Here is a 22,529-nt window from a genome sequence, read left to right as displayed (position 1 = left end):
CTGTTTCAGGTCCCCTGTAAAAGTCATGGAGAAGAGGGTCAGCCTTGCGTCTGGCGGGCCGACACGAGTGGCTCTTCCCTTCCCTTAGCCTTGGTTCCCTATAGCGCCTTGGCTTGAGGTGGTAGTTTTAGCATCTTGCGGAACTACTCGCCTAGAGATGTGTATTTTAAATAGTTAGTTTAGCTTTAGTCAGTTAAGTTTGTCCCTCCATCCCTCCAGCCTTAGCGTATTGCTGGGCTGGCAGGCCTTTGGTTGCGTCTGGCAACTTGGCTTGAGGTGGTAGTTGTAGCATCTTGTGGAACTACTTGCCTAGGGATGTGTAATGTAAATAGTTTTGTTTTATTTTTAATAATGGAGTCACCCAGAGCTCACTGTCAAGCCCATCCCACAAGTTCCTCGCACTGCCGCCCCAGAGGTTCTTGCCATTGGCGTCCAGGTCCCAGAGATCCCAGAGGTTTCAGTCATGGTCCGAGCCACAGAGCTCCTGTTCTCAGTTGACTTGGGCCTAGAGATCCTGTCAGGGCAGCTCCAGAAATCCCTGTGAAGGCCACCCAAAAGGTTCCTGATGCTGCTACTCCAGAAGAAGGTCAGAGATGTCATATAACAAGTCCCTGTCCCAACCTGGAGATTCCTGCTCAGCAGCTCCAGTTGCACAGCTTGCCAGAGGTTCCTGACATGACTGACCGGGTGCCATCATGTCCACCACAAAGGTTTCTCTCACGACGGCTGCCAAAGGTTGTCCCCTCCCCATTGTTCGCTGTCGCAGCCTCAGTTAGGTGTCCCAGAGCTCATCTCTCATCCTCCCTGGCCCAGAGTTTCCTACTAAAGCTGCTCTGATTCTTGAAGTTTCTGTCTTAACTGCTCTTGATCCTCTCTCCAAGTGTTTCTTGTTACTGTTGTGATTCCTCCATAAATATATTACACCTGTGTACCACATTAAAAATACAGTGTTGTAAAAACATAAATACAAAATGTGTTGTTTTATTGGGAAACCATGATATTAGATCTGGATCTGGAAATATTAAGCATATTATGCTTAAGTTCTAGAGAGGTAAAGACTCATTTTGGCAGTTTATATGTATCACTTTGAATGTTAAATTGAATAATAATCTCACCAGGTAAGTAACATCTTAAAGGGGAGTTACATCATGTGGCCCTCCATTTAGCTTTGAATTCAGAACTGAATTGTCTCTGAAACTATATGTGAATTGTTGTTTGAATGAGCAGTGGAAAGAATTGAAGAATGAAGAGAGATAGGGCTATAGAATGACTCCCAAGCAATACAATATATTCATATCACTGAACTAGCGAGAGCTCTGGAACAGTCTGCAGCACTCTAGAAACTCTAAAGTCAAATGGCTCTTGTATAGAAATGATCTGGTGATGCAGTCACTCACAAAAAAAAAAGAAAAAAGAAAAAGATTTACAGCACACTGTAAATAATTGGACAGGATTTTACAGGATTAAAGAGTATTATTTTGCAATAAGTTACTGTAGTGTTACTGTACTGCCACATTTACTGTGAAATCAATGCATGCAGAATGATGCTAACATCACAGTAATTTACTGCTCTTGTTTTACTGTGAATTCACATTTTAAAGTTGTCTTTAACTATGCAACTGTTAGAAATGTAATTGTTTATTACTGTAATTTAGTTTAGTGTTCCATTTGCTTGGGTTCTTAGACATTGCATATTCATATTTAAATTTCTGATATAGTCAAGTCAGAAGTGTGAGAAATGAAAACATTTGTTAAAACGATGGCAAGCTAGAATATGAATACATAAATATTCTTAGCATAAATATGAAGATTTAATTTTAGCATTATCCAAGCATGAAGACTAACCAATAACTAATTTCATTTTGTAGATGCATCGTTCACAATAGTGAATCTTTAAAAGATCAACATCTACCGGTATACTCGTCTTTCAAAACACAACAATGGTGATCAGGGCTGCTGCTGGCCAAATGTGTGCCTTAAGCAGAAATGTATTGTTGTGAAATATATAATAAAATAATATATAGCCTATATATATATATATATATATATTTTTTTTTTATTTTTTTTTTTTTTTATTATTATTATTATTTGCAATTGTAGCTCTACCCAACATAAAATACAAACAAAATTAATCATATTATTAATTATATTAAAAATTATTATTATTTTGGTAATCGGTTGATTATTTGGACAATCAAAAGTAATCATAATATTTTTGTGGTAATAAAAATAGACCTATTTTTGAACAAAACCCTTTTAGATGACTTAAAATACATATAATAACAATGAGGCAATTTAAATTGGTATAAATACATAATATAAATATTTGTAATATATATCAACTTATGTATATTGGCCTGGCCTGGTGATTGTTGTGACACTTAACAGCATGATCAAATCCTTGTTTAATATTGGCCATACAACATTTAAAAATGTCCACTTAATCTTTAATATTTGGTCACTTTGTGGTAGAAATACTACAGCCACTGTATTTCTTGAAAAACAAGTGGACATAAAAACATGCAAACTCAGAGCAAGGGTTTTACCTATTGATGCATTCTCCTGTGTAGGTTTATAAATAATAGCACTGGTCTATGCTATATTGATTTTTACATCGTGCCTTGGAAAACGTGTAATGCAGTTCGTGGACTCTCATCCCGTGACTCGTGGAATGCGCCACTTCCGGTGGCAATCCAGGATTTATTTTATTTTATCGAAATTAATCGAGTAATCGTGACAGACACCCCTACGAATATTTATTTACCATATGGTTCAAACCGCAATGGATAGCACATAATAAATGAAAGTACATGACATAGTAGTAAGTCAGGCAAATGCGTGGTAGTGGTCAAATCTCACCCATTACCCTCAATAAACAATATAAAGTTTCACATGTTTGTGAACATACCTGAAAGTGATGCACAGAACTCATTTCTCACTTGGGCTTTTTTTTCTTTCTTTAACGCTTTTCAGCTTTCCCGGGCTTAGTTGTTGTCGATCAGCCAGCCACAAACAAACATGGGGCGGGGCGGGAATGTCGCATGCGCGTACTGCGTTCAACGAAAAATGCATATTATGAACAAAACAGTCTCCAATACCTCTAACTTCAAATTAGACAAGTTGTCTCAGTCTTACTTAGTGGTCTGTGCTGGTTCTCGCTTCTAGATGGCGCCGTCTGACAACAGGACAACTTCTTTATAAACATTTGCACGTGTTGCGAGTAACTCAACCTGGCTTTACTTAAGAAAGAAAGAAAGAAGCGACTGTTTGGAAATAAAAATGCAATAATTCTACGGTAATGTAAACACACTTTACAAAAAAATAACAATAGGAACAGAAAAAATTACACGAACGCAAAATGAACAGCCTCTGGATGGGCAACGTGAGTTCAGCAAATTTATAACATCTCTCTCTATAAGTGTTCTATTGCGTGTTTACAGTTTGTACTAAAACGAGAATGTTACGCTAAAAGTATCTGGCTGTAAAGTTCGTGGTGTCTGTGTTGATAGCTGGAGTCCTACATGGATGAAGAGTTCATACACAGAGCTTTTGCTCATATGGGAGAAACCGTGATAGGAGTCAGACTGATCCGAGACAAAAAAACAGGGTATCTATGTATCTATCTATCTATCTGTCTATCCATCTGTCTGTCTATCATTAAGTGTCAGGATGTTGTTGATCTCTTCAGGAAAATGGCAGGATATGGCTTTGTGGAGCTGAGAGATGAGACATCAGTAGAGAGATGCCTCCGCAAAGTGAATGGAAAACCTTTACCTGGTGCCACTCCTGTAATCATTCACTGTTTATTCTCACTTTAAGTGATGACCAGTTCATATTTGTAAAATATGAGACTGCAGAACATTTCATAAAAAATTTAATGTTAGACTGTTCTATCATAACCATAAATTAAAATGCACTCTTTACAGCCAAAGAGGTTCAAGCTGAGTCGTTCCACTTACGGGAAACATGGTGAAAGCTGGTAAGAAATGCATTTTTTCCTTTTTATGAGTGGACTACCATACAATGTTTTGCTTTTTTTTTTAAATATTTTAAATGACTGGTGCAATATAGTGCTGCAAGCAAATAACTATTCAAAGAAATCCTGTGTGGACAGAAAGAAGGCTTGGATGAAAATAAATCATTACAGACTCTGTTTGTGAAGGATGAGTATAGAATAGTGTTCAACAAAATCAGCTTCAATAAACCTACAAACAGAATTCTTCATTTCAAAATGAACAGTAATTCTGTTCAAACCTGACATGCAGCTTCTAAAAGCTTTTGAGCTTAGGTTTAATTTGAGTATATTTTTTACTGTTCTATTTGTTGTGCTTTTTATTATTCACAAATCCAAAGCAAAACAATTGCTGTGTAATAGATGATATGATCCCTGAAGTATCTTGGGGTTTACAGTTAATTTACAGCTCTCAGGAATATCAAAGTCAGTCAGGGATTATCATAATGAAAATGTCCAGTGCAGGCACAACAGTAGACTATCAATGCGTGAAAATAGAGTTCAGACAATTAAGTGAAAGTTAATAAACTGCTATAGATGTGGTAACTCGATGCGATTCATTAAAACTTACTGCTGTTCCCTGCAGCTCTACTTTCTCCCTCTTCGTGTCGGATCTCACCCCAGACGTGGATGATGGCATGTTGTATGAGTTCTTTAACTTTCATTTTTCATCCTGCTGCAATGGGAAGATAGTTCTGGACAGCAATGGATACTCAAAGTGAGACCTGATGGATAAGTTCCTGTCAAATGTTTTCCTCTTCATTTCCTTCTGCTGATTCCTGTTGTTTTGTAGGTGCTGTGGCTTTGTGAGCTTTGAGAGTGAGAGAGAGCAGAGACAGGCTCTGGCAGAACTCCAGGGTGCTTCTGGACTCGGGAAGAAGCATTTACGCCTCAGTCTGGCTGCAAATAAACTGTGAGTATTTGTTATGATAGGAAATTATGTTATGAGGTTGGATTTGTTTTTCTTTCCTTCTGGACACAAACTTCGCTTCTAATAAAAAAACACATTGCCGTTTAAAAGTTTGAGGTCAGTTTGAATTTTGTAACAAATTCCTCAAAAGTAACAGTAAAGACACTTATAATGTTATAAAATATTTCGATTTCAAATAAATGCCGTTCTTTTGACCTTTCTGCTCGTCAAAAATGTATCATGGTTTCCAAAAAAATAAATCTCTTTTCAACATTGATAATAGTAAGATATAATTCTTGAGCATCAAATCATCATATGATTTCTGAAGCCATGTGCCACTGAAGACTGGAGTAATGATGCTGAAAATTCAGCTTTGCCATCATAGGAATACATTTAAATATATTATTATCATTACAATACACTTTACAATATATTACAATAGAAAACATGTGTTTAAAATGTGAACAATATTTCACAATATTACTGTTCTTACTGTATTTTTGATCAAGCCTCCTCTGTGAACGTAAGACTTCTTACCGACCACCAACTTTGGAACGGTATATGAAAAGAAGCGTTACTCAGTGTAAAGTGTAGCAAGGTATCGTTAATGTCCGTAGCAAAATAGGCTTGCGTGCCAACGTTTATAAGTTAGTGTTTTGATCAAATCTCAAGTACTGTATAAACAATGCTGTTTTCACAAAAAAGTTGACATTAATGTTTCTAATCCTTCCCTCCTCTAGGAAGAAGAAAGTGTCGTCTGAGAACCAAAATGGCCAACTCCATGCAGACAGCTATAATATCCATAACTCACATCTGAACCAGTACTATTACCCAGGGTTCTCCAGCTACTCGTCTACATATGACTGGAACTATGATTACAACTACTTAAATCCTTCCCAAAACATCCTACAGGTACAGTAGATGTGATATGATTTGTGCACGATTTTTTAGGACATGCCAAATGTGCCTGAACCAATCAGCAACATTTTATTAAGTGTAGATTAAATTCTATTCCTATTACTGTCAGCGGTGCTTGTTTATCAGATTGTATAAGTTGTCTTCAGTATTTTTATCTAATAAATTTGTTTTTGTAATCACAGGGTGAAGAGATGGAAGATGATGACCTAGAGTGTAAGTTTTTATTTGCATATTGGACATGTTACCTAACTTATTTTTGTTTTACTCTTTGGATTCAATATTCCACAAAAGCACTAATCACAGCTTTTAATTGTAACCCGATGTCATACAAATTATAGTTTACACTATATAAAAGCCTTTATTTCACCACATGGGGTGTATTACACTTGCATCTTGTTTCTCTGTGTTGTAGATCCAGATTCTGAGATAAATGTGATGGAGGCAAATGAGAGATTTATGGACCAGAGTGAGGAACTTTACAGTGCTCTGATGGGTTGTTTCTTCCAGCCTCCGGAATCATGGGACGGGGTCACCTGTAGTGTTACCTGTTACCTACCAGAACCAATTTATCAACATGAGGATATGGACTGAGTATACTGCTCTTGTTTGTTCACATTAACTGTTTGTTTATATTACAAAGAATCCATTATTAAGGTAACCGAGGACGAAGATGACTTAAAATAACATTAGTTGATGGTTTTTTTTTTTTTTTTTAAGAATGCAGCTTATGTGCAGTACTGTATGCGATTTATAATGTCACTGTAGAAGTGTATACATTAAATGAATTCAGGTTGGTTTGTTTTGCCATGTTCTTTTGTTTGGAAGTGTACAATAAACAGTAAGTTTAGTAAAATAAATAACTTGAAATAAGTTTTGGCTTAAACAGCAATGTCTGGTTTTTCCATTAAAAGATGGTTAAGGTATTACATATTTTATCCATCTAGCTTTATGCATAAACCGAATCCAAATAAATCCAATAATAACCCAATAGGTGTTTGCTAATTTGGCACCAAATGTTGATTACTGACTTTATTTATTTGTATTTAAGCTTAAGTATAGACAACAACAACAACAACAAAACATGTAGGAAAAGAAAAAAAAATACAAAGAGATTGATAAAATATCAACAATAAAGTATCAGTAGTAGTAATAAATAATGATAAAAGATTCAATAAAATAAGGTCGTTTATATAAATTTGACGAGATTGAGAAAAAGACTTGTACATTGGTTTTATTAGCTTAGAGTTCAGCTATTTACTGTTTTAGTTCAGCTATTTACTGTTTATTTCTTTAAATCCCAGTCTAGTAGGATATTGGTGTGTGTGTGTGTTTATGTACCCAGTTGTGCTATCACGTGCTCTTGAAAGCTCTGCCCCTTAGCGGAAGTACAAAGTGCATCAGACCGGAAGTCCCGAGTAAGGAGCGGCCCTGAACTCAAGTAAGATCATTGTATTTATTCCTCAGAATTAATAAAAACAACGCAATGACTGCTTTAATATATGTTCGGAATGGACATGAAAGCGTCTTTAGATGTCAGACTAGGCTAAATGCGAATGGTATAATGCAGCATTATGATGTTTTTGTGTCAGTATATTTATGCTAATACTAGGGTGTTGTTTTGTGCTTTAACGGGTTTTTGTTTGAATTGTAGTTTTCTGTGGTATTTAAGAGTAAACCAGTCTGTTGACTTTTTATAAATAAAACCTAATCATTTTATAATGTAACAAAAGTTTCCAGCGGTGTTTTACGTCATTAAAGGTGTTTTAGTTAACTTAGGCTAGCTCACCAGCTTAGCTTTCACTGTATTGGTGTCAGTTTCTCTTTAACATAGTTTTATGTTCACCTGAAAATAAATAAACGACACATACACTAGTAAAATAACGTAAATGACCATTCATTGTTAGTACCTCCTCTTTAAGTGTTCTATGTAATATTATGCTGTTCATTTACATATATCATGATCTTATTTAAGTATTTAATCGTTTATAAATTAATAGTGCTATAAATTGACTTTTACTGATACTGGTGAAACATACTTGTTGACTGCAATATGAGTAAGCAGTTTAACACTAACGTTACATTGTGTCTAAATCATGTTTTGAGATGAAACTATGAAAATTTAATATTATGATAATGGAGATAAAAACGATCACAGTATTATTGATATAATGTGCTGTTAATGTTCAGTCTTATGCAGTTTTTGTTTGCATTAAACATTAAAGTAATAACATTTACAACGACGGATGAATTTTACATTAATTAAAAATGTTGGTGGGGTGACTCTAAACATAACTTCTAACATACTACATCTTTAAAAAAGTGACAACAATGTATATAAAACCATTTCACCCTTTAAACCATTTCAAATAAAAGGTATGATAAATGATTATAGGTATTTTATCTGTGCATAAAATTTCGGCCCGGTTTTCGCATTGGTCTGAACAAAAACTTTCTGAACAAACTTTTCTGAAGACAAATTTATTCATTCATACATTCATTCATATAATTTCCCTCAGCACTCGCAGGTAAAGGTTTTCAAAAGTTGTAGGCTAGAGGTTGTAAAACCTCTTACTCCTTCCACCATGTTTTCACACAAAACAAAACAAAACGTAAAAAGTATTACTGTGACTTTTTCAAATTGTGGAAATCAAATACGGTTTTAATGATAATTAAAATAGGAACGGATAACCGCTGTGAATTTTGTCATAGTTTTTCATCAAACCAGTAACCGTTTCATCCCTAATCATGTTAATGTGTTTCATGTGTGAGACTGTTCATTAAATTTTTCGAAAGTTATTCAGGCATTATGTACTACAGTTTGTAGGCTTTAAAGTACACACTCGTACTGTGATCTGGGCTGTTTAATATCATGTTGTGTTTTATCTGGTTATCTATTCTTATCATCACTGCCACCGAGCATGTAAGGTGACATTACACACTGTTCCTTATACTAGTTAAAGGCACAAGGTGGCTGCAATGATAAGGCATTATAGCGTGTAATGTTATAATTGCTGTTTCTCTGTCCGCAGCATTTTTAGGCACTGACATATACTTCCTGCTGTAGTTTCATCCGCCCTTTCTCCCGAGACATCCATCGGAGCCAGCAGAATATCCTGCAGTCATGTCGTATGGAAGGACAGAGCAGCGCGTCCCACCAAAAGACTCCATCAGCCTCATTCAGACATGCAGCTCCAACATTCAAAAGATCACACAGAACAGTGAGTATCTGGAGATTGCTGGATCTGTGTCGGTTATTACTGTGTGATGTTGATCTGAAAGTGCTAGTTAGTAGCAATTAATCTAAAGATACCACCAGGGAGTATATCAGATAAATTTGACAACATAGTGAAAGGTTCATGATGATTAAGGTCTGCATAAAACCATTAAAGGATGCATGTTGTGTATAAAGGTAGGGACACACCAAACCGACGGCAAAGAACTAGCGCTGATGTAAGCCGACTGTGTTGTCACCTCGCGTCACATGCGTCGGGGCAAAAAATCTGTGCTTGAACTAGGGCTGGGCGGTATATCGAGTTTGTACGATATATCGATATACTTTTTTGAAACTATGTGGAATGCTGCAGTGAAAGTACATAGTACAATTTGTCTTAAACAAGCTTATATTAAGGGCTTCAAAATAACTGATAAGATATAGTTAATGAGTTTAAAGCAGCTTGGCCTGTCAGATGCTCTGACAGATACTGTTGCTGACTGACAGATAAATACTGTTTAATGCGTTTGAGATGTGGTGCTTTTCTCAGTGCTTAACTTACATTTCACAGGTATATTCTCCATCTGTAAATGTTAGAAAGTCAAACAAATGTCCATTTCACTATCAGGAGAGGATGAGCCTTCTGCAAGTGAATCTCTGCTAAACCTCAAGCTTCCGTGAATGAGCGCCGCCAAACAGACGGAGCACAATAGAATAGTGAGGCAATAATTATGACTAAAATATACATATTGCTGAAATATTTGTTGTTGGAGACAATAAATGTGCCATATGTGGAATTTTAAACCTACAAGTATATTTTTATGAAAGTGACCATTATAATGGGGTAATCAAATGCAGGTTAATATAATTAGTTTGAGCTTTTGTTTTTATTTTCATTTTTAGTTTAGGCTTTAGTCAATTTAAAAACAAAAGGATTATTTTTGTTTTTAGATTGTAATGTTAGAATGTAATGTGATTTTAACCAACTTTTTGCACATAATTGCATAGCCTACTTTACATTCACTGTATTTGTTTCCATATCCTTCAATATCAAAATTTAAAATAATTACAGATTTTCTTTATCCAAATAGAAAAACGTAGAAAGTACCGAGATATATCGTATATCGCTATTTAACCAAAAAATACTGAGATATGATTTTTTTGGCCATATCGCCCAGCCCTAGCTTGAACATAACGAAAGGACTACAGCCAACTGTCAGCTTGCACGCACGTTCTGCGCCTGCGTTTAAAGGAGATAACTGTCTATTAAAGCATTTATATTGGTCTATATTCGTCACTCAAAAAGGGAAAGCGAAACTAAGACTGCAGATATACAAACCAAATCATAAACAAAGCAGTGCTTGCTCACTCCGCTCATGTTATTATGAAAATATTTGCCCATTGGAATGCTCAGGTAAGGTGACTTAAAATGAATTAAATCAGCCTTCTGTCAGTGTGTCATGATTTCATCACTTTTTCTCTTATTCTTGTGCACTGATTTGTTCGCCAAACTGAACAGCCAGTGAAGAGTTCTCTCTCTCACTGACGCCGATTCTACACAAAACAAACACATACACTCTGTGCAGAACACACGAAAAATCGAAGTCGGCCGATGCTCAAAAATGGCCGACGGCTGGCCATCGGCTTGGTGGGCCTCTGGCTTAAAGGGGTCATATAATGCCATTTTTGTACAAGCTAATATGATTCTTTAGGGTCTAAATTAAAAGTTTGTAATTTGTTAATTAAAAATTCTCATTAGTATTGTAAGGAAACACTAATTTTACCTGGTCAAAAACAGCTCTTTTTTCAGCACGCCGTTTAAGTGCATGTGTCTTTAAATGATAATGAGTTTTGCTCACCCCGCCCCTCTGTTCTGTGCATACACCGTTTGTAACAATAACACAATAACCATAACGCGTTGTTCATTATAAACGTGGGATTATGAATTATATTGAGTACGTCGTACATAGAAAACATGCCGTAATGTACCCTGAGTGTAAACAGCCGCATTCATCGTGAAGCGTGCAAGCGATTTGCAAAGATTGATATAAATATAAATATAAAGGTTAATAAAACGTTACACTCACTTCAGTTATTCTGGAGGTGCAGCAGGAACACGAATAGTTGGTACCGATCCTTTTTTCAGGAGCAGCTTCTTAGCAAAACCAGCTTTATACTGACCCTCGTTTGTAAAGCAGTCTGGTGTGTGAAATGATTCGCGCAAACATGAAAGCATTGACGTTGATCGTGGGGAATATTCCCTTCGAAAACAAACTCAGCCACTGCGTCTTCAGCGGTTCGGATTTAGGAACATCAAAATGACTGCTGTGTTCGTTATTACACCCAAGAACAGAACACCACAATCGCTTAGACGCCATTCTGCTCATAGACAGTGCTCCTCCAGCGTATCAACAATGACCGCGCCGGTCCGCGCGGACTATGATTGACAGCTCGCTCACGAGCGAGGACGGGTCTGTGTTGAAACGCTGCTGTCAATCAACAATCGTGGGGGGGCGTCCGACCGTGTGACGTCACACGGTCGAACGGCTTGATTTGAGATGGGGGAAAACATATATAAGAAGATTTAAAAAAAAAAAAACACTGGATGGATTTTTATCATTTTATGATGGTTGTGTACAGGCACTGCCAACACACATTTCAGTACAATCAACTTGTAAAAGTGCATGTACCATTATATGACCCCTTTAAGAATGAGAATGAAAATTAAGTGGAAAATAACAAATAACTGAAGTGAAAGATGATTATGAAGTTGAATTTTTTTTTTTTAAAGAAGTCTTATGCTTATTACCAAGGTATTTATCTAATCAAATAATAGAGAAAAAAAGTAATATTGTGAAACATTATTACAATTTCAAATTATATAATTTTCTATATGAATATTTTAAAATGTAATTTATTCTTGCAATGTCAAAGCTGAATTCTCATCAGCCAGTCTTACAAAGTATAAATGCATTATAAATGTTACTGTCACTGTTCACTGACACAATTTAATGCATCCTTGATGATCAAAAATATTAATAAAAAAAACTCTTGCTGACCCTAAACTTTTGAATGACAGTGAATCAGTCATTCTTGATTAATCTCTGAACTCTTGTTATGATTGTTTTTATTAAGAATTTCAAAATTATTATTTTTTTTTTAAATTGGGAATTAAATGGGATTTTATTTCTTACTAATGGACTCATTTTGTATTTTGCTTTTACTTTTTTTTTTCTCCATGCACAAAATAATATTTCTTCTTGTTTTGTATTTCTGTTTTGATGTGAAATTTGATTTATACATTTGTAAAATAGATTTACACCATTGTCCCTATTTGTCTTCTGTGAGAGACCTGCATTGACTCTACACAGCCTGATTTTAGAGTAACTTTGTGTTTTTTCTACATTAGCGGCTCAAATCAAGAGCATGGTAAACCAACTGGGAACAAAACAAGACACCAGTGAACTGCGTGAGAGACTGTGAGTGTTTAACTCTTGATTTAATTATAGCTGTGCACTTCCTGTTCCTCTTGTGCACTTGTATTCTCAGTATTTGTGATTTGTATACAGTCAGCAGGTGCAGCACTACACAAACCAGCTGGCCAAAGAGACCAACAAACACCTGAAAGACCTTGGCGTACTCTCTCTACCTGTCTCCCTGTCTGAACAGGTGCGTTTGAATGTGCAGGCTCACATTTTAACCTTCAGAGTAATGTTCACATGAAGCCTAAGGAAATTAAAATTAAAGGTGTTAAAGGTCAGTTAAAGGTGTTATTGAGTAATCTATTTTCTGAATCGTTTGGTTAAAATCATTGATTTTCATCTTTAAACAGAGACAGCAGAAAATCCAGAAGGACCGGCTGATGAATGATTTCTCTGCTGCTCTCAACAACTTCCAAGCAGTGCAGCGTCGAGCCGCGGAGAAAGAGAAGGAGTCAGTGGCCAGAGCCCGAGCAGGGTCTCGCCTCTCTGTAAGATATACTTATCGGTCCTTTAAGAATAATGTTTCCACATTAGCTCCGTAGGTAGCTAGTCAGGGCAGAAACCTGAGTGACACTGCCATTCATGATCGCCATGCAAACAGGCTCGACTACATTTACATTTGTTTGCAATAGAGCCTGACGTTAGAATGTTGATAACTTGAACCCAAAAATACCTTACAACAGGGTTAGAAATTAACAGGGACTCAGGGCAAAAAATGTCATCAAAATGAACAAGAGCAGGTACATTTAATAAGGTAATCATAAAAATTACCTTACAAAGGTAAAAAATGGCCCTAGAAATCAATCTCAAGGGGCAAATATTGCTCCTTATTGGAAAAGCTAATTTCTTGCCCTACACACAAATATTTTATTAAAATGGATAATTTCTATAAAGTCTTTTACTAAATAAATGATAATATTTGAGATCAAACATTGTGAAATCATTCATTGTGGTATGGTACACCTACTTTACACCATTTAAACAATAATCAGTGGAAAAAAATAATTCTGCCCTTTTTTGTGTGTGCAGAATATACTGACTCAGTAAAATGAGTTGCTGATGCTGACCTATGTTATTGATGTTTAAAATATTAATAAAGTATTCTCCAGTATGTATTGTTGAGTTGAAGTGCTTTTGTGTTGTGATTTACTTTAGGCTGAAGATGGAGGTCATGAAGAGCAACTCGTCTCCTTTGATAAGTATGTCTCAGATATTCCCTGATTATGAGCTCCCAGCACGGAGTCAAAAGCATAGCAGTTGAAAACATTCTGTCTGTGTGTGTGTGCAGTAATGAGGACTGGGGTAAGACCACCATACAGACAGAAGATGTGGCCATAACAGAGGAGGACCTGGAGCTCATTAAAGAAAGAGAAACTGCCATTCGACAACTTGAGGTTAGTTTCCTCTTTTCCTGCCTGTTTTTTGTTTTTGTTTTTCTGCCTATTCAGTGTCAGTTTAAAACTAAAGATGCTGCACATATATATGCAAACTAACCTCTTTAGACACTTGGACAATCTGTAGCTGTCATTATACACTACATTTACCCTGTTTACACCTGCTGTTAACGTGTTATTTTGTGAAGAGTTACGTGTTTGTGCTGTCATCTGTAATTTTGCTCATTACCTCATCTGTTATTGCAGTCGGACATCTTGGATGTGAATCAGATTTTCAAGGATCTTGCTGTGATGATCCATGATCAGGGTGAAATGATAGGTGAGGACAGTCTGTCTTTAATCTATACTTCTGAACACTGCTGTTATTTTAATGGGGATATTCAACCAAAAATGAAAATTCTGTAATTTATTCATGTATTAATCACACAATCTGTATGACTATTCCATGGAACCAAAAGGTGAATTTTTGATAAACGTTTTGGCTGATTTGTCCCATGTTTTGTCCCAAGGATGCAAAAGCACCATAAAAGTGTCAGACCTAATGTCATATGGGTTTGGAGTGACATGATGTGTGATTAATTGATGAAAGAACTTTTAGGATATTAGCCATGAAATTTGTTGTGAAATCAACAGGTTAAACCTATACATTTCTAAGGTTTTGAGTAATGTTTATTTGTACATATCTCTATCATCATTAGATTATGTTTTGACCCTTACAATAAAACCTTCTGAGCTATGATCATAAAACGAAGTAATTAAATAACCTCTTATTAAGACTTACAGCCATGGCCAAATTGGCAGTGACATAAATTTTGTGTTTCACAAAGTTTGCTTCTTCAGCATTTGTAGATCATTTTTTCACGTTTCTAAGTTATACTGGAAAACAATAAGCATTTTGTCTGCTCTGCTATTCACTCTGGCATGCTGGAAATCAGCTTATATGTCAAATCCTGACTGATGGTGATGCATTCTTGCCTTATTAGTGCTCAGAGTTTGTGGACTTCTGCTCGTCCACTCCCCTTTTTCAGGACTGACCACAGCTTCTCTGTGGGATTAAGATCAGGGGAGTTGCCTGGCCTCGGATCCAAAATTTCAATGTAATGATCTCCAAGCCACCTGAGCCAACTCTTGCCTTGTGATATGCTCCATCATGCTGGAAAATGCATGGATCATCACAAAATTGCTCCTGGAGCGTTAGGAGAAGTTGCTCTTGAGGATGTTTTGATACCATTCTTTATTCATGGCAATGTTTTTGGGCAGAATTGTGAGAGTGCCCACTCTCTTGGATGAAAAGCAACCCCACACATGGATGGCCTCGGGGTGCTTCACTGATGGGACGACACAGGACTCATGGTAGCATTCACCGATTTTCCAGATGTCCCAAACAGTAGGAAGGGGGCTTCATCAGAGAAAATAACTTTACACCAGTCCTCTGCTGTCCAATCAACTGCTCCCTTGTACTTCCTGCAGAATTTCAGTCTATCCTTGATGTTTTTCTTGGAGAGAAGTGGCTTCTTTGCTGCCCTCCTTGATAACACACAATGAAGCTCTTTGTAATTATTTAAAATGCATTTGATCACTCTGCACAATAACCTAGAAACATTGTTAGTCAACACACAACAACTGAAGCAGCAAACTTTGTGAAACACAAAATTTGTGTCACTGCCATGGCTGTATTATTGGGCGATATAGAGTGACAACTGATAATTATATGCATTTTATGCAAGTAGTTTTCTATACTTCTATAAAGATCATATTGATTTACATCAACCACGTGTGTGCCACTGTCAAAGCATCTGAATCATGAAATACACTTATATCTTTTATGTTAATTATGGAAACTGAGTATGTTTAACATCAGGTTGTCAGTTTGTAATCTCTAATCTAAATGCAAGTAAATGTGTGTGGTTACAGATAGCATAGAGGCTAATGTGGAAAGTGCAGAAGTGCATGTGGAGAGAGGAGCTGAGCAACTACAGAGAGCAGCTCAGTATCAGGTACAGTAAAAACTACAGCATTACACTCTCTCTCACACACACACGCATGCACGCACGGACACACACGCACATAAAGACAGCTATGGCATTTTTTAAATATCATACATGCATTCTCAGTTAGAACACCTGTGTCTTTGAGTTTTTCAGCATATGCACTAAGTCACTTTGGGAGGACAACACAGGGCTCCACACTGTGACCAAATGGTTGCATTTTGCAACCCTTTTTCCTGCCAGTGCGACTAAATTTTGTTAGAGGTCACACTGGCGCGACCACCACGTTGCCCACGTTGCTGAAAAGAGCTTGCATATGAGAAACGGCCAACAAAAATTAAAGCGGAACAAAACCACGCTACTCATTTGAGCTGCGCAGCCAGTTTATCAGATTGAACCAATAATAGACAGCGCAGCGCGAGCTCAGAACAGGTACTTGCGGGCCGATCTCGACCACGTGACTGTTACTACACAGTGCTGGGAGATCAAGTGAGAAAGCGTTTGAATTCTCCGCAGTATTATTAACACTGCTACTGCCAGACCTATTGAGAAGCATTCAAATTGAGTGCAAGTCTCTTGTTATAAATCATAAAAATCAGATCAAATAGCACTGACGTGGAAACCGTGAGAAAAATTGTGCCATGAATGAACAAGTTAAAGAAGGCATTTCATACCACAAATGACCAACATTCGCCATAGATTTAATGTAGTAATGCTAACTGTAACCATGGTATTGTGGCAGAAATAGTCCAATGTTTTTACATAATTTATTTCAGGGTTCGTACAACCGAAGCGTGAAATTCAAGCACTTTTCAGGGACTTTCAAGTGCTTCACACTTTTTCTAGCACTTAATATTATCAAGTTTAAATGTAATTTTAATGTGATGACCAAATAAATTAGGCCTATAACCAGTAGATGGCAGTAGAGGAGCACGTATTGGCTTATTAGCCAATTTTTCCATACATTATGCTTTTAAATTTATATTTAGATATTATGAAATCTATATTATAAAATATCAAGTCATCAAGAAATAAACTTTTGATAAGGTTTGACACTTTTGTTCTGAAGTATGAAGTAGGAAAAGTCACAAAGTCTAATGAAAAGCAAGTAGTGCTCACAGAAAGCAAGTAAAGAGTGCTCTTTTTAGTGATTAACAATCCCCCCCCACCCAATCAGGTGGCTCTACCATCTGTAGAACTTAGTGGCACCAGTGCTTGTCTGGAGGCCTGGAACATCTGATACAAACTTTAATGTAAATTAGAGTTTCGATTTAGGGCAAATGGATTCACTTACTATTGACTGTTTGTTAATGTATAACAAAATATGTAGCAACATGGCAGTATCTAAAACTATGCATGTTGCATACATTCTATTTGATGATAATGACAATATTTTCTTTCCATCACTGTAGCAAAAGTCTCGTAAGAAGATGTGTATCCTGGCAGTGGTCCTTTCCGTAGTGATCATCATCATCAGCATTGTTATCTGGCAGTATTCCAAATGAAGATCCTTCCTCTACCCTTCCCCCCTTTCTCTCATTTCTTTAATTTATTTTCTTGCTTGCAAATCCAATACCATCCACATGTGAAGGGAGGTCAGTGGCTCTCAGCAGCACCTGTAGGTCCATCTCTGTTTGCAGGGTTAGAAACAGTATGAAGTGGCTAAAGCGAATGTAACATTCCCTAGCCTCTCTATTCCAGCCCTTTAGTTCGTAATGAAGAAGGAATTAGCTCATGGATGTGGTGGAAAAAAAAAAGTGATATAAGATTATATTTAGATTCTTGTGATACATTTCTAGCACTAACACTACTTTACATTTCTTAATAAAACCAGGTTATTTCATTTTGAGATAAGGTGTAAAATGGCATTTAATGACTGAATTGTTTGTTTTTACATCTTACTGTAATATAATTTTGGCTTTAGATGTCTTGTATAATGTACATTTCAAATATGTCAAAGTTTTCAAGTCACTCCAAAGGTTAACAGCAAATTGCTTAGTTGAGCTGCAGAATTAATCGTGCATTGTTGTTGATACCATATAACAGTAGACCAGATGAATTGCAAGTATGAAGCAGCAATGATACCTAAAGCTCAAACATCTTTGAACTTCAGTTTCAATACTGTTACTGATGTAAAAGCATAGGTTTATTATACAGGTCTATTAATCATATAGCTGTAAATGTGTTGTATAAGCACTTGTAATCAATATTATGGCTGAAACAGATTTGTATATTTCAACATGAAAAGTCTACACAGTACATTAAAATTATGTAAAAAGAATTGCACCCATACTTTTAGAACATGCAAAAATGAATGTCTTTTTTTTTTCTTTTTTTAAAATTGATTTATATGACTGCTATGAGTACATGAGTAAAGAAACATGTCTTAATCAAGTCTGCCTTCCTGATTCTCTTTTATAATTATTCTAGCCACATTTAGCAGTGGTGAAATGAGCACTGTGAGCGTGACCAGTCAGGACGTGCTATATATTTCAGAAAGTACACAGTGTACGGTATATCAGCCCAGCATTCGCTGCAGTCTTTTGATTGGCTTTGGTTGTGTGGGCTAATTAAAGTTTAGGGCTTTTATTACCCTTTAGGCTTACCTTTAAAAATAGCAGAATATTAAACTTTGCCGGGCAACTAGAGTCCCACATTGTTTTTGCTATGGGCATGAGGATAGGTTTCAATTGGATAGGACATGAGGATAGGTTTCAATAAAAAATAAATTCTTTACTTTTCCTTTAATCCTCCCTTATCGGGCTTATTCGTATTTTGAGCACTTCTTGCGTTGTTTTTGCCTTTTCACGATGACTCGCTTAATTTAGTCCTAAATTGTAAGTCGCTTTGGACAAAAGCGTCTGCTAAATGTAATTGTAAATGTAATGGGATAATACTTAATCCGGGATATTCATCTGATGGGCAATAAAATTAGCCACCCAAAACCAACCGGTGGGTAAATTATAGCAACTGCACAAAAAGTGCTTAAAACCACTCCGACAACTATGGTAACCTCATATCAATTCCCTCATCTTGTGTCAGCAAGGTTTCACTAAAAAAAAATGTAGTTGCTATGTACAGTCAGACATGCATGCTTACAATAGAAATATTAGACTCAACAGCAGATGTCAGTGTTAAACAAGTTTTTGGGGGTTTACATTACCTCTACTGAAGCTATATCCCTTAGTACTGGCTAAGTCTTTTGTTTGTGTGTGTGTGTTGAGCACTCTTTTATTTAGAATTGTTACTTTTATGTATGTAGTTTGTTACAAAGTAAACTGCTACCAATGTGATGCTTTTTGAACTCCTTCCAACAAAGTTCAGCTTTCATCTGGGCCTGAAATAGTCGCATCAGCATAACTCTCAGAATTAAAAACACATGCATAAACTGTGGCATTTAACAAAATGACTAACCTTTAGTTCTCCTCATCATCTGACTCGATATTAGTCTGACTGAGCCTCTGCTTGAACCCAGAAATCATGATGGATGTGTTGCTCACATTCTGTGGTGGAACAGTCAGCGGTTAATGCCAAGGAGCAGCTTGCCCTTTGCAGACAAATAACTGATGGTTATGAAAACACTCAAGAGTTTTATTATATAAATGCTGTGTTATGCTGCTCTTTGTTGTCAGTGAATTATGACGTTCACAAAAAAACAGAAGTAATTAATCTGCAAACTATCAGTTTATGTATGTCCAATGTGATTATTTTGGATGAACGTGATCACAGATCGAAAGAGCATGGCCATATGTCAAGTCATGTAAAGTTAGCAATTATGAACGTGGTAAAACATTCAAATGAGGCAAAATACTGGGCCTGTGAAGGGACGGTACAGCAGGGGAAATTCCTTTCTTGGTTACACACCAATGTCTGCCACAGGGAAGACCTTATTCAACCTTGTCTGAGATTTCCCATCAGTACTGCTTATGTCCCTCATTTCATGCTCCCCATAGCTGGGCTGCATCCTCAAACGAATCCTGGAAATGGCGTGGGATTCATCAGGCTGGATAATAGGTATGGATACGGTTCAAGACTTTGATATTCGGCTCTCCTCATGTGCATCTGTTGCTTAATCTGGCTCCAAACCTCCAGCTGAGCTGTCACCATGAGCCCAGAGTGCTCACTTTTTTGATCTTTTTCAGTGAGTGGACCAAGAACATCAGGCTTGTCTTTTCTGGAAGGTCAGTACATAGTATTTAGGACTGAGAAGTTCCTCTAAGGTAGTAAACAGACAAGGGCTGCTTTCTCCTTCACAATCCATTCTAGTTCAACACGGGTATAAAACTTGTCCAAATACTATGTATGATAAAAAGATATTTTCTTCACGTCTGGAAAAATAAAAAAGAATAAAAGTTGTTGGGTTGTCGTAGTAGTCTTACCGCTTTTCAGAAGGCTGGTACAGAAGTCGGTTCCTCTCGTACCGAGTTGTGCTTTTCTACACAAAAACCCTGGAAGGGTGCCCAAATCCTGATTCCAAACTGGCCACAAAACATTGCTGGTCTCTAACAAGGGAACCCGTGACCTAGGTGGTTAGAGCTTTCACAACAGACCAAATCAGTGGAAACATGAACCAGTAGTATGTTGTGTCAAAAAGTGGCATGAAAGAAAATGGGTTCTTCAGCATCCAATTAGTCTGATCTTTCTGACTATAATAATGGCCAAGCACAACTTACGTGAAGTTCGCAAAGTAATTTCGGGAGGAGTTAACCCATCTAATCTTTCAATTAACTGCCAGAGCAGTTAATAAGCATATAAGCAGCCACTCACCTTGCTCTGGCATCAGCTGTTTTGGCATCCCTCCACCTCCCCAACTCCACCAACATCATTTAGGCATCTTGCTACCATACTCATCATCCGAGCATTAGTAGTCCCACCTGGGGGGTATCTAAGCTCGAGTTGAAGCTGCTTCCACGAGCCCCTCCACTGCGGACAGCAAGCCAAATACGCTTAACCTTATTAGCTTAAAGATTATATGGGCAAAGGAACTCGTGAATCTGCACTTGACGTGTACCTGTAGTCTTGTGGCCTTCTTCATGCACATCTGTGAAGTCCACGAGACTGAAGTCAGGGTTCCTCGTATGTGGCCACTGCTCTGCAGAGTTTAGCTTCAGCCCTAATCAATTGTCACATGAACAAGCTAATCAAGGTCTGGATAGTTACTAGAAAATGACAGATAGTTAAGTTTGTTCAGTTGTTTGAACTAAACTCTCTGCGTCGGACCCTCTGACCCTCTAGGTTTGGATTTGAAGAATCCTGTTATAGGTTGCAGGCTGACTCTGAAGGGTGTTCAGGAGTGCCTTGTTTATGGCAAATATCAGCAGTCTGCACGTTACAAGGTTGCGATCAGTGACATCACTTTGCAGTAGAATATCTATATCAGTAGGACTGATTCTGTGCGATATAATTAAATCTAGTGTATGATTAAAACAATGAGTGTGTCTAGTGATGTATTGCGTGACCCCAAAAGGGGTTTAGTAAATCTGTAAACGCAACCCCTAACGCATCATTTGTATTATCTGAATGTTAAAATCTGTGACAATCAATGCTTTGTTGACGTTGTCCAATAGGTGTACTACACACGGACTTCTATTATCAATTAAGTGGGTAGAACAAAGACTATGATTTGAGGTTTGACTTATTAGTCATAATGGTCTGTAGCGTCTCGGAGATATTGTCAAACAGAAGATCTGCTCCGATTCTGCTAGAGTGCAGGCCATCAGCACGATAGAGCCTAGGTCACTCCCAGAAAAGATTCCAATTATTTACAAAGAGCAGTTTCTGTTCATTACACCATGACCTTAACCATTCATTTAGAGCAAATAATCTACTGAACCTTTCATGTCCTCCTTGGAAGCGGTCTGGACACAATGATCCTCGTCGCGAGTGATGTGCAGAATATCGTCTCGATCAGTCTCCTCCCTCTTCAGAACCTCCGTCTGCCGCAGCCTGATGTCGTTCACCCCCGTGTGCAGCACGACAGCTCCGATGCGCTTGTCACTACTCAGGATCGCTGGTACCTGCGCGGTGACATGGAGAACACGAGCACCAGGAAAGCAGTGACTGCACACCTTACCTTTAGCTGAGGAAGCGTGGACAGGACACGCCAAACTATGGAGTCACCGATGACCACAGCGTTGCGTTCCATCTCGAGAAGAGGGGCGAAGTGGTTCTGGGTAGAGATCTTGAAGATTGGGGGCGGCAGAGGGGGAGAATTTCTCGTCCGGGCCTGGCTCACACCTTCTGCTGCTGAAGCACCCAGGGTCCATGGTGTGTCGATGCCAGAGTGAAGGACACCCGTGACCCAGGATGATCGCGTGACAGAATGGAGAAAACAAATCTTGGGAGAAATCAGGCTCAATCGACGGGCCAGTCATCAACATTAGTTTCACAAGGAGAAAAAAAAAACCAACAACATGTGAATAAAAATATTTATGAATGTGAAATAAACGGACAATGGAAATTTGGCATTGAAACTTTAATGCAAACTGCAGCCAATCAGCAAACAAGAAGCATTCATATACATTTTTCCAATGGAAAAAAAGAACAAGAATATATGCTCATGCTAGACGCATGTAAACAGTTTACGGACGAGATGTCTACTGAGCTAAACCTGC

At 37.5% G+C, this 22,529-nt stretch overlaps 2 protein-coding genes across 2 annotated transcripts; both read left to right on the top strand.

Moving 5' to 3' along the window:
• Positions 1–2,990: 2,990 nt before the first annotated feature.
• Positions 2,991–6,928, top strand: trnau1apa (tRNA selenocysteine 1 associated protein 1a). Its single transcript, XM_084422704.1, has 9 exons — positions 2,991–3,382; positions 3,510–3,607; positions 3,689–3,788; positions 3,927–3,979; positions 4,599–4,730; positions 4,806–4,925; positions 5,663–5,834; positions 6,023–6,053; positions 6,253–6,928. Exons 1-9 carry the CDS (start codon positions 3,359–3,361, stop codon positions 6,429–6,431), a joined length of 909 nt encoding a protein of 302 aa, XP_084278830.1. The 5' UTR covers positions 2,991–3,358; the 3' UTR covers positions 6,432–6,928.
• A 210-nt stretch (positions 6,929–7,138) lies between these two features.
• On the top strand, positions 7,139–18,309 carry stx12 (syntaxin 12). Its single transcript, XM_084422705.1, has 10 exons — positions 7,139–7,278; positions 8,870–9,058; positions 12,461–12,530; positions 12,621–12,720; positions 12,884–13,021; positions 13,689–13,732; positions 13,822–13,927; positions 14,174–14,246; positions 15,842–15,924; positions 17,328–18,309. Exons 2-10 carry the CDS (start codon positions 8,962–8,964, stop codon positions 17,418–17,420), a joined length of 804 nt encoding a protein of 267 aa, XP_084278831.1. The 5' UTR covers positions 7,139–7,278; positions 8,870–8,961; the 3' UTR covers positions 17,421–18,309.
• Positions 18,310–22,529: the final 4,220 nt, after the last annotated feature.

Source organism: Rutilus rutilus (assembly GCF_951802725.1).
Source record: "Rutilus rutilus genome assembly, chromosome: 11".
In the NCBI taxonomy this organism is placed as follows: domain Eukaryota; kingdom Metazoa; phylum Chordata; class Actinopteri; order Cypriniformes; family Leuciscidae; genus Rutilus; species Rutilus rutilus.
The sequence above is the reverse complement of the archived record's forward strand: the minus strand, read 5'-3'. Positions and strand labels throughout refer to the sequence as shown.

What these genes read in the sequence shown, in the direction of transcription:
- trnau1apa (XM_084422704.1), top strand. Translation starts at nt 3,359, where the DNA reads ATGAACAGCCTCTGGATGGGCAAC. An exon ending in CTTCCCAAAACATCCTACAG is followed by an intron (nt 5,835 to 6,022) that starts GTACAGTAGATG and finishes TTGTAATCACAG; the next exon opens with GGTGAAGAGATGGAAGATGA. An exon ending in GGAAGATGATGACCTAGAGT is followed by an intron (nt 6,054 to 6,252) that starts GTAAGTTTTTAT and finishes TCTGTGTTGTAG; the next exon opens with ATCCAGATTCTGAGATAAAT.
- stx12 (XM_084422705.1), top strand. Translation starts at nt 8,962, where the DNA reads ATGTCGTATGGAAGGACAGAGCAGCGCGTCCCACCAAAAGACTCCATC. An exon ending in TCAAAAGATCACACAGAACA is followed by an intron (nt 9,059 to 12,460) that starts GTGAGTATCTGG and finishes TTTCTACATTAG; the next exon opens with CGGCTCAAATCAAGAGCATG. An exon ending in CTGCCATTCGACAACTTGAG is followed by an intron (nt 13,928 to 14,173) that starts GTTAGTTTCCTC and finishes CTGTTATTGCAG; the next exon opens with TCGGACATCTTGGATGTGAA.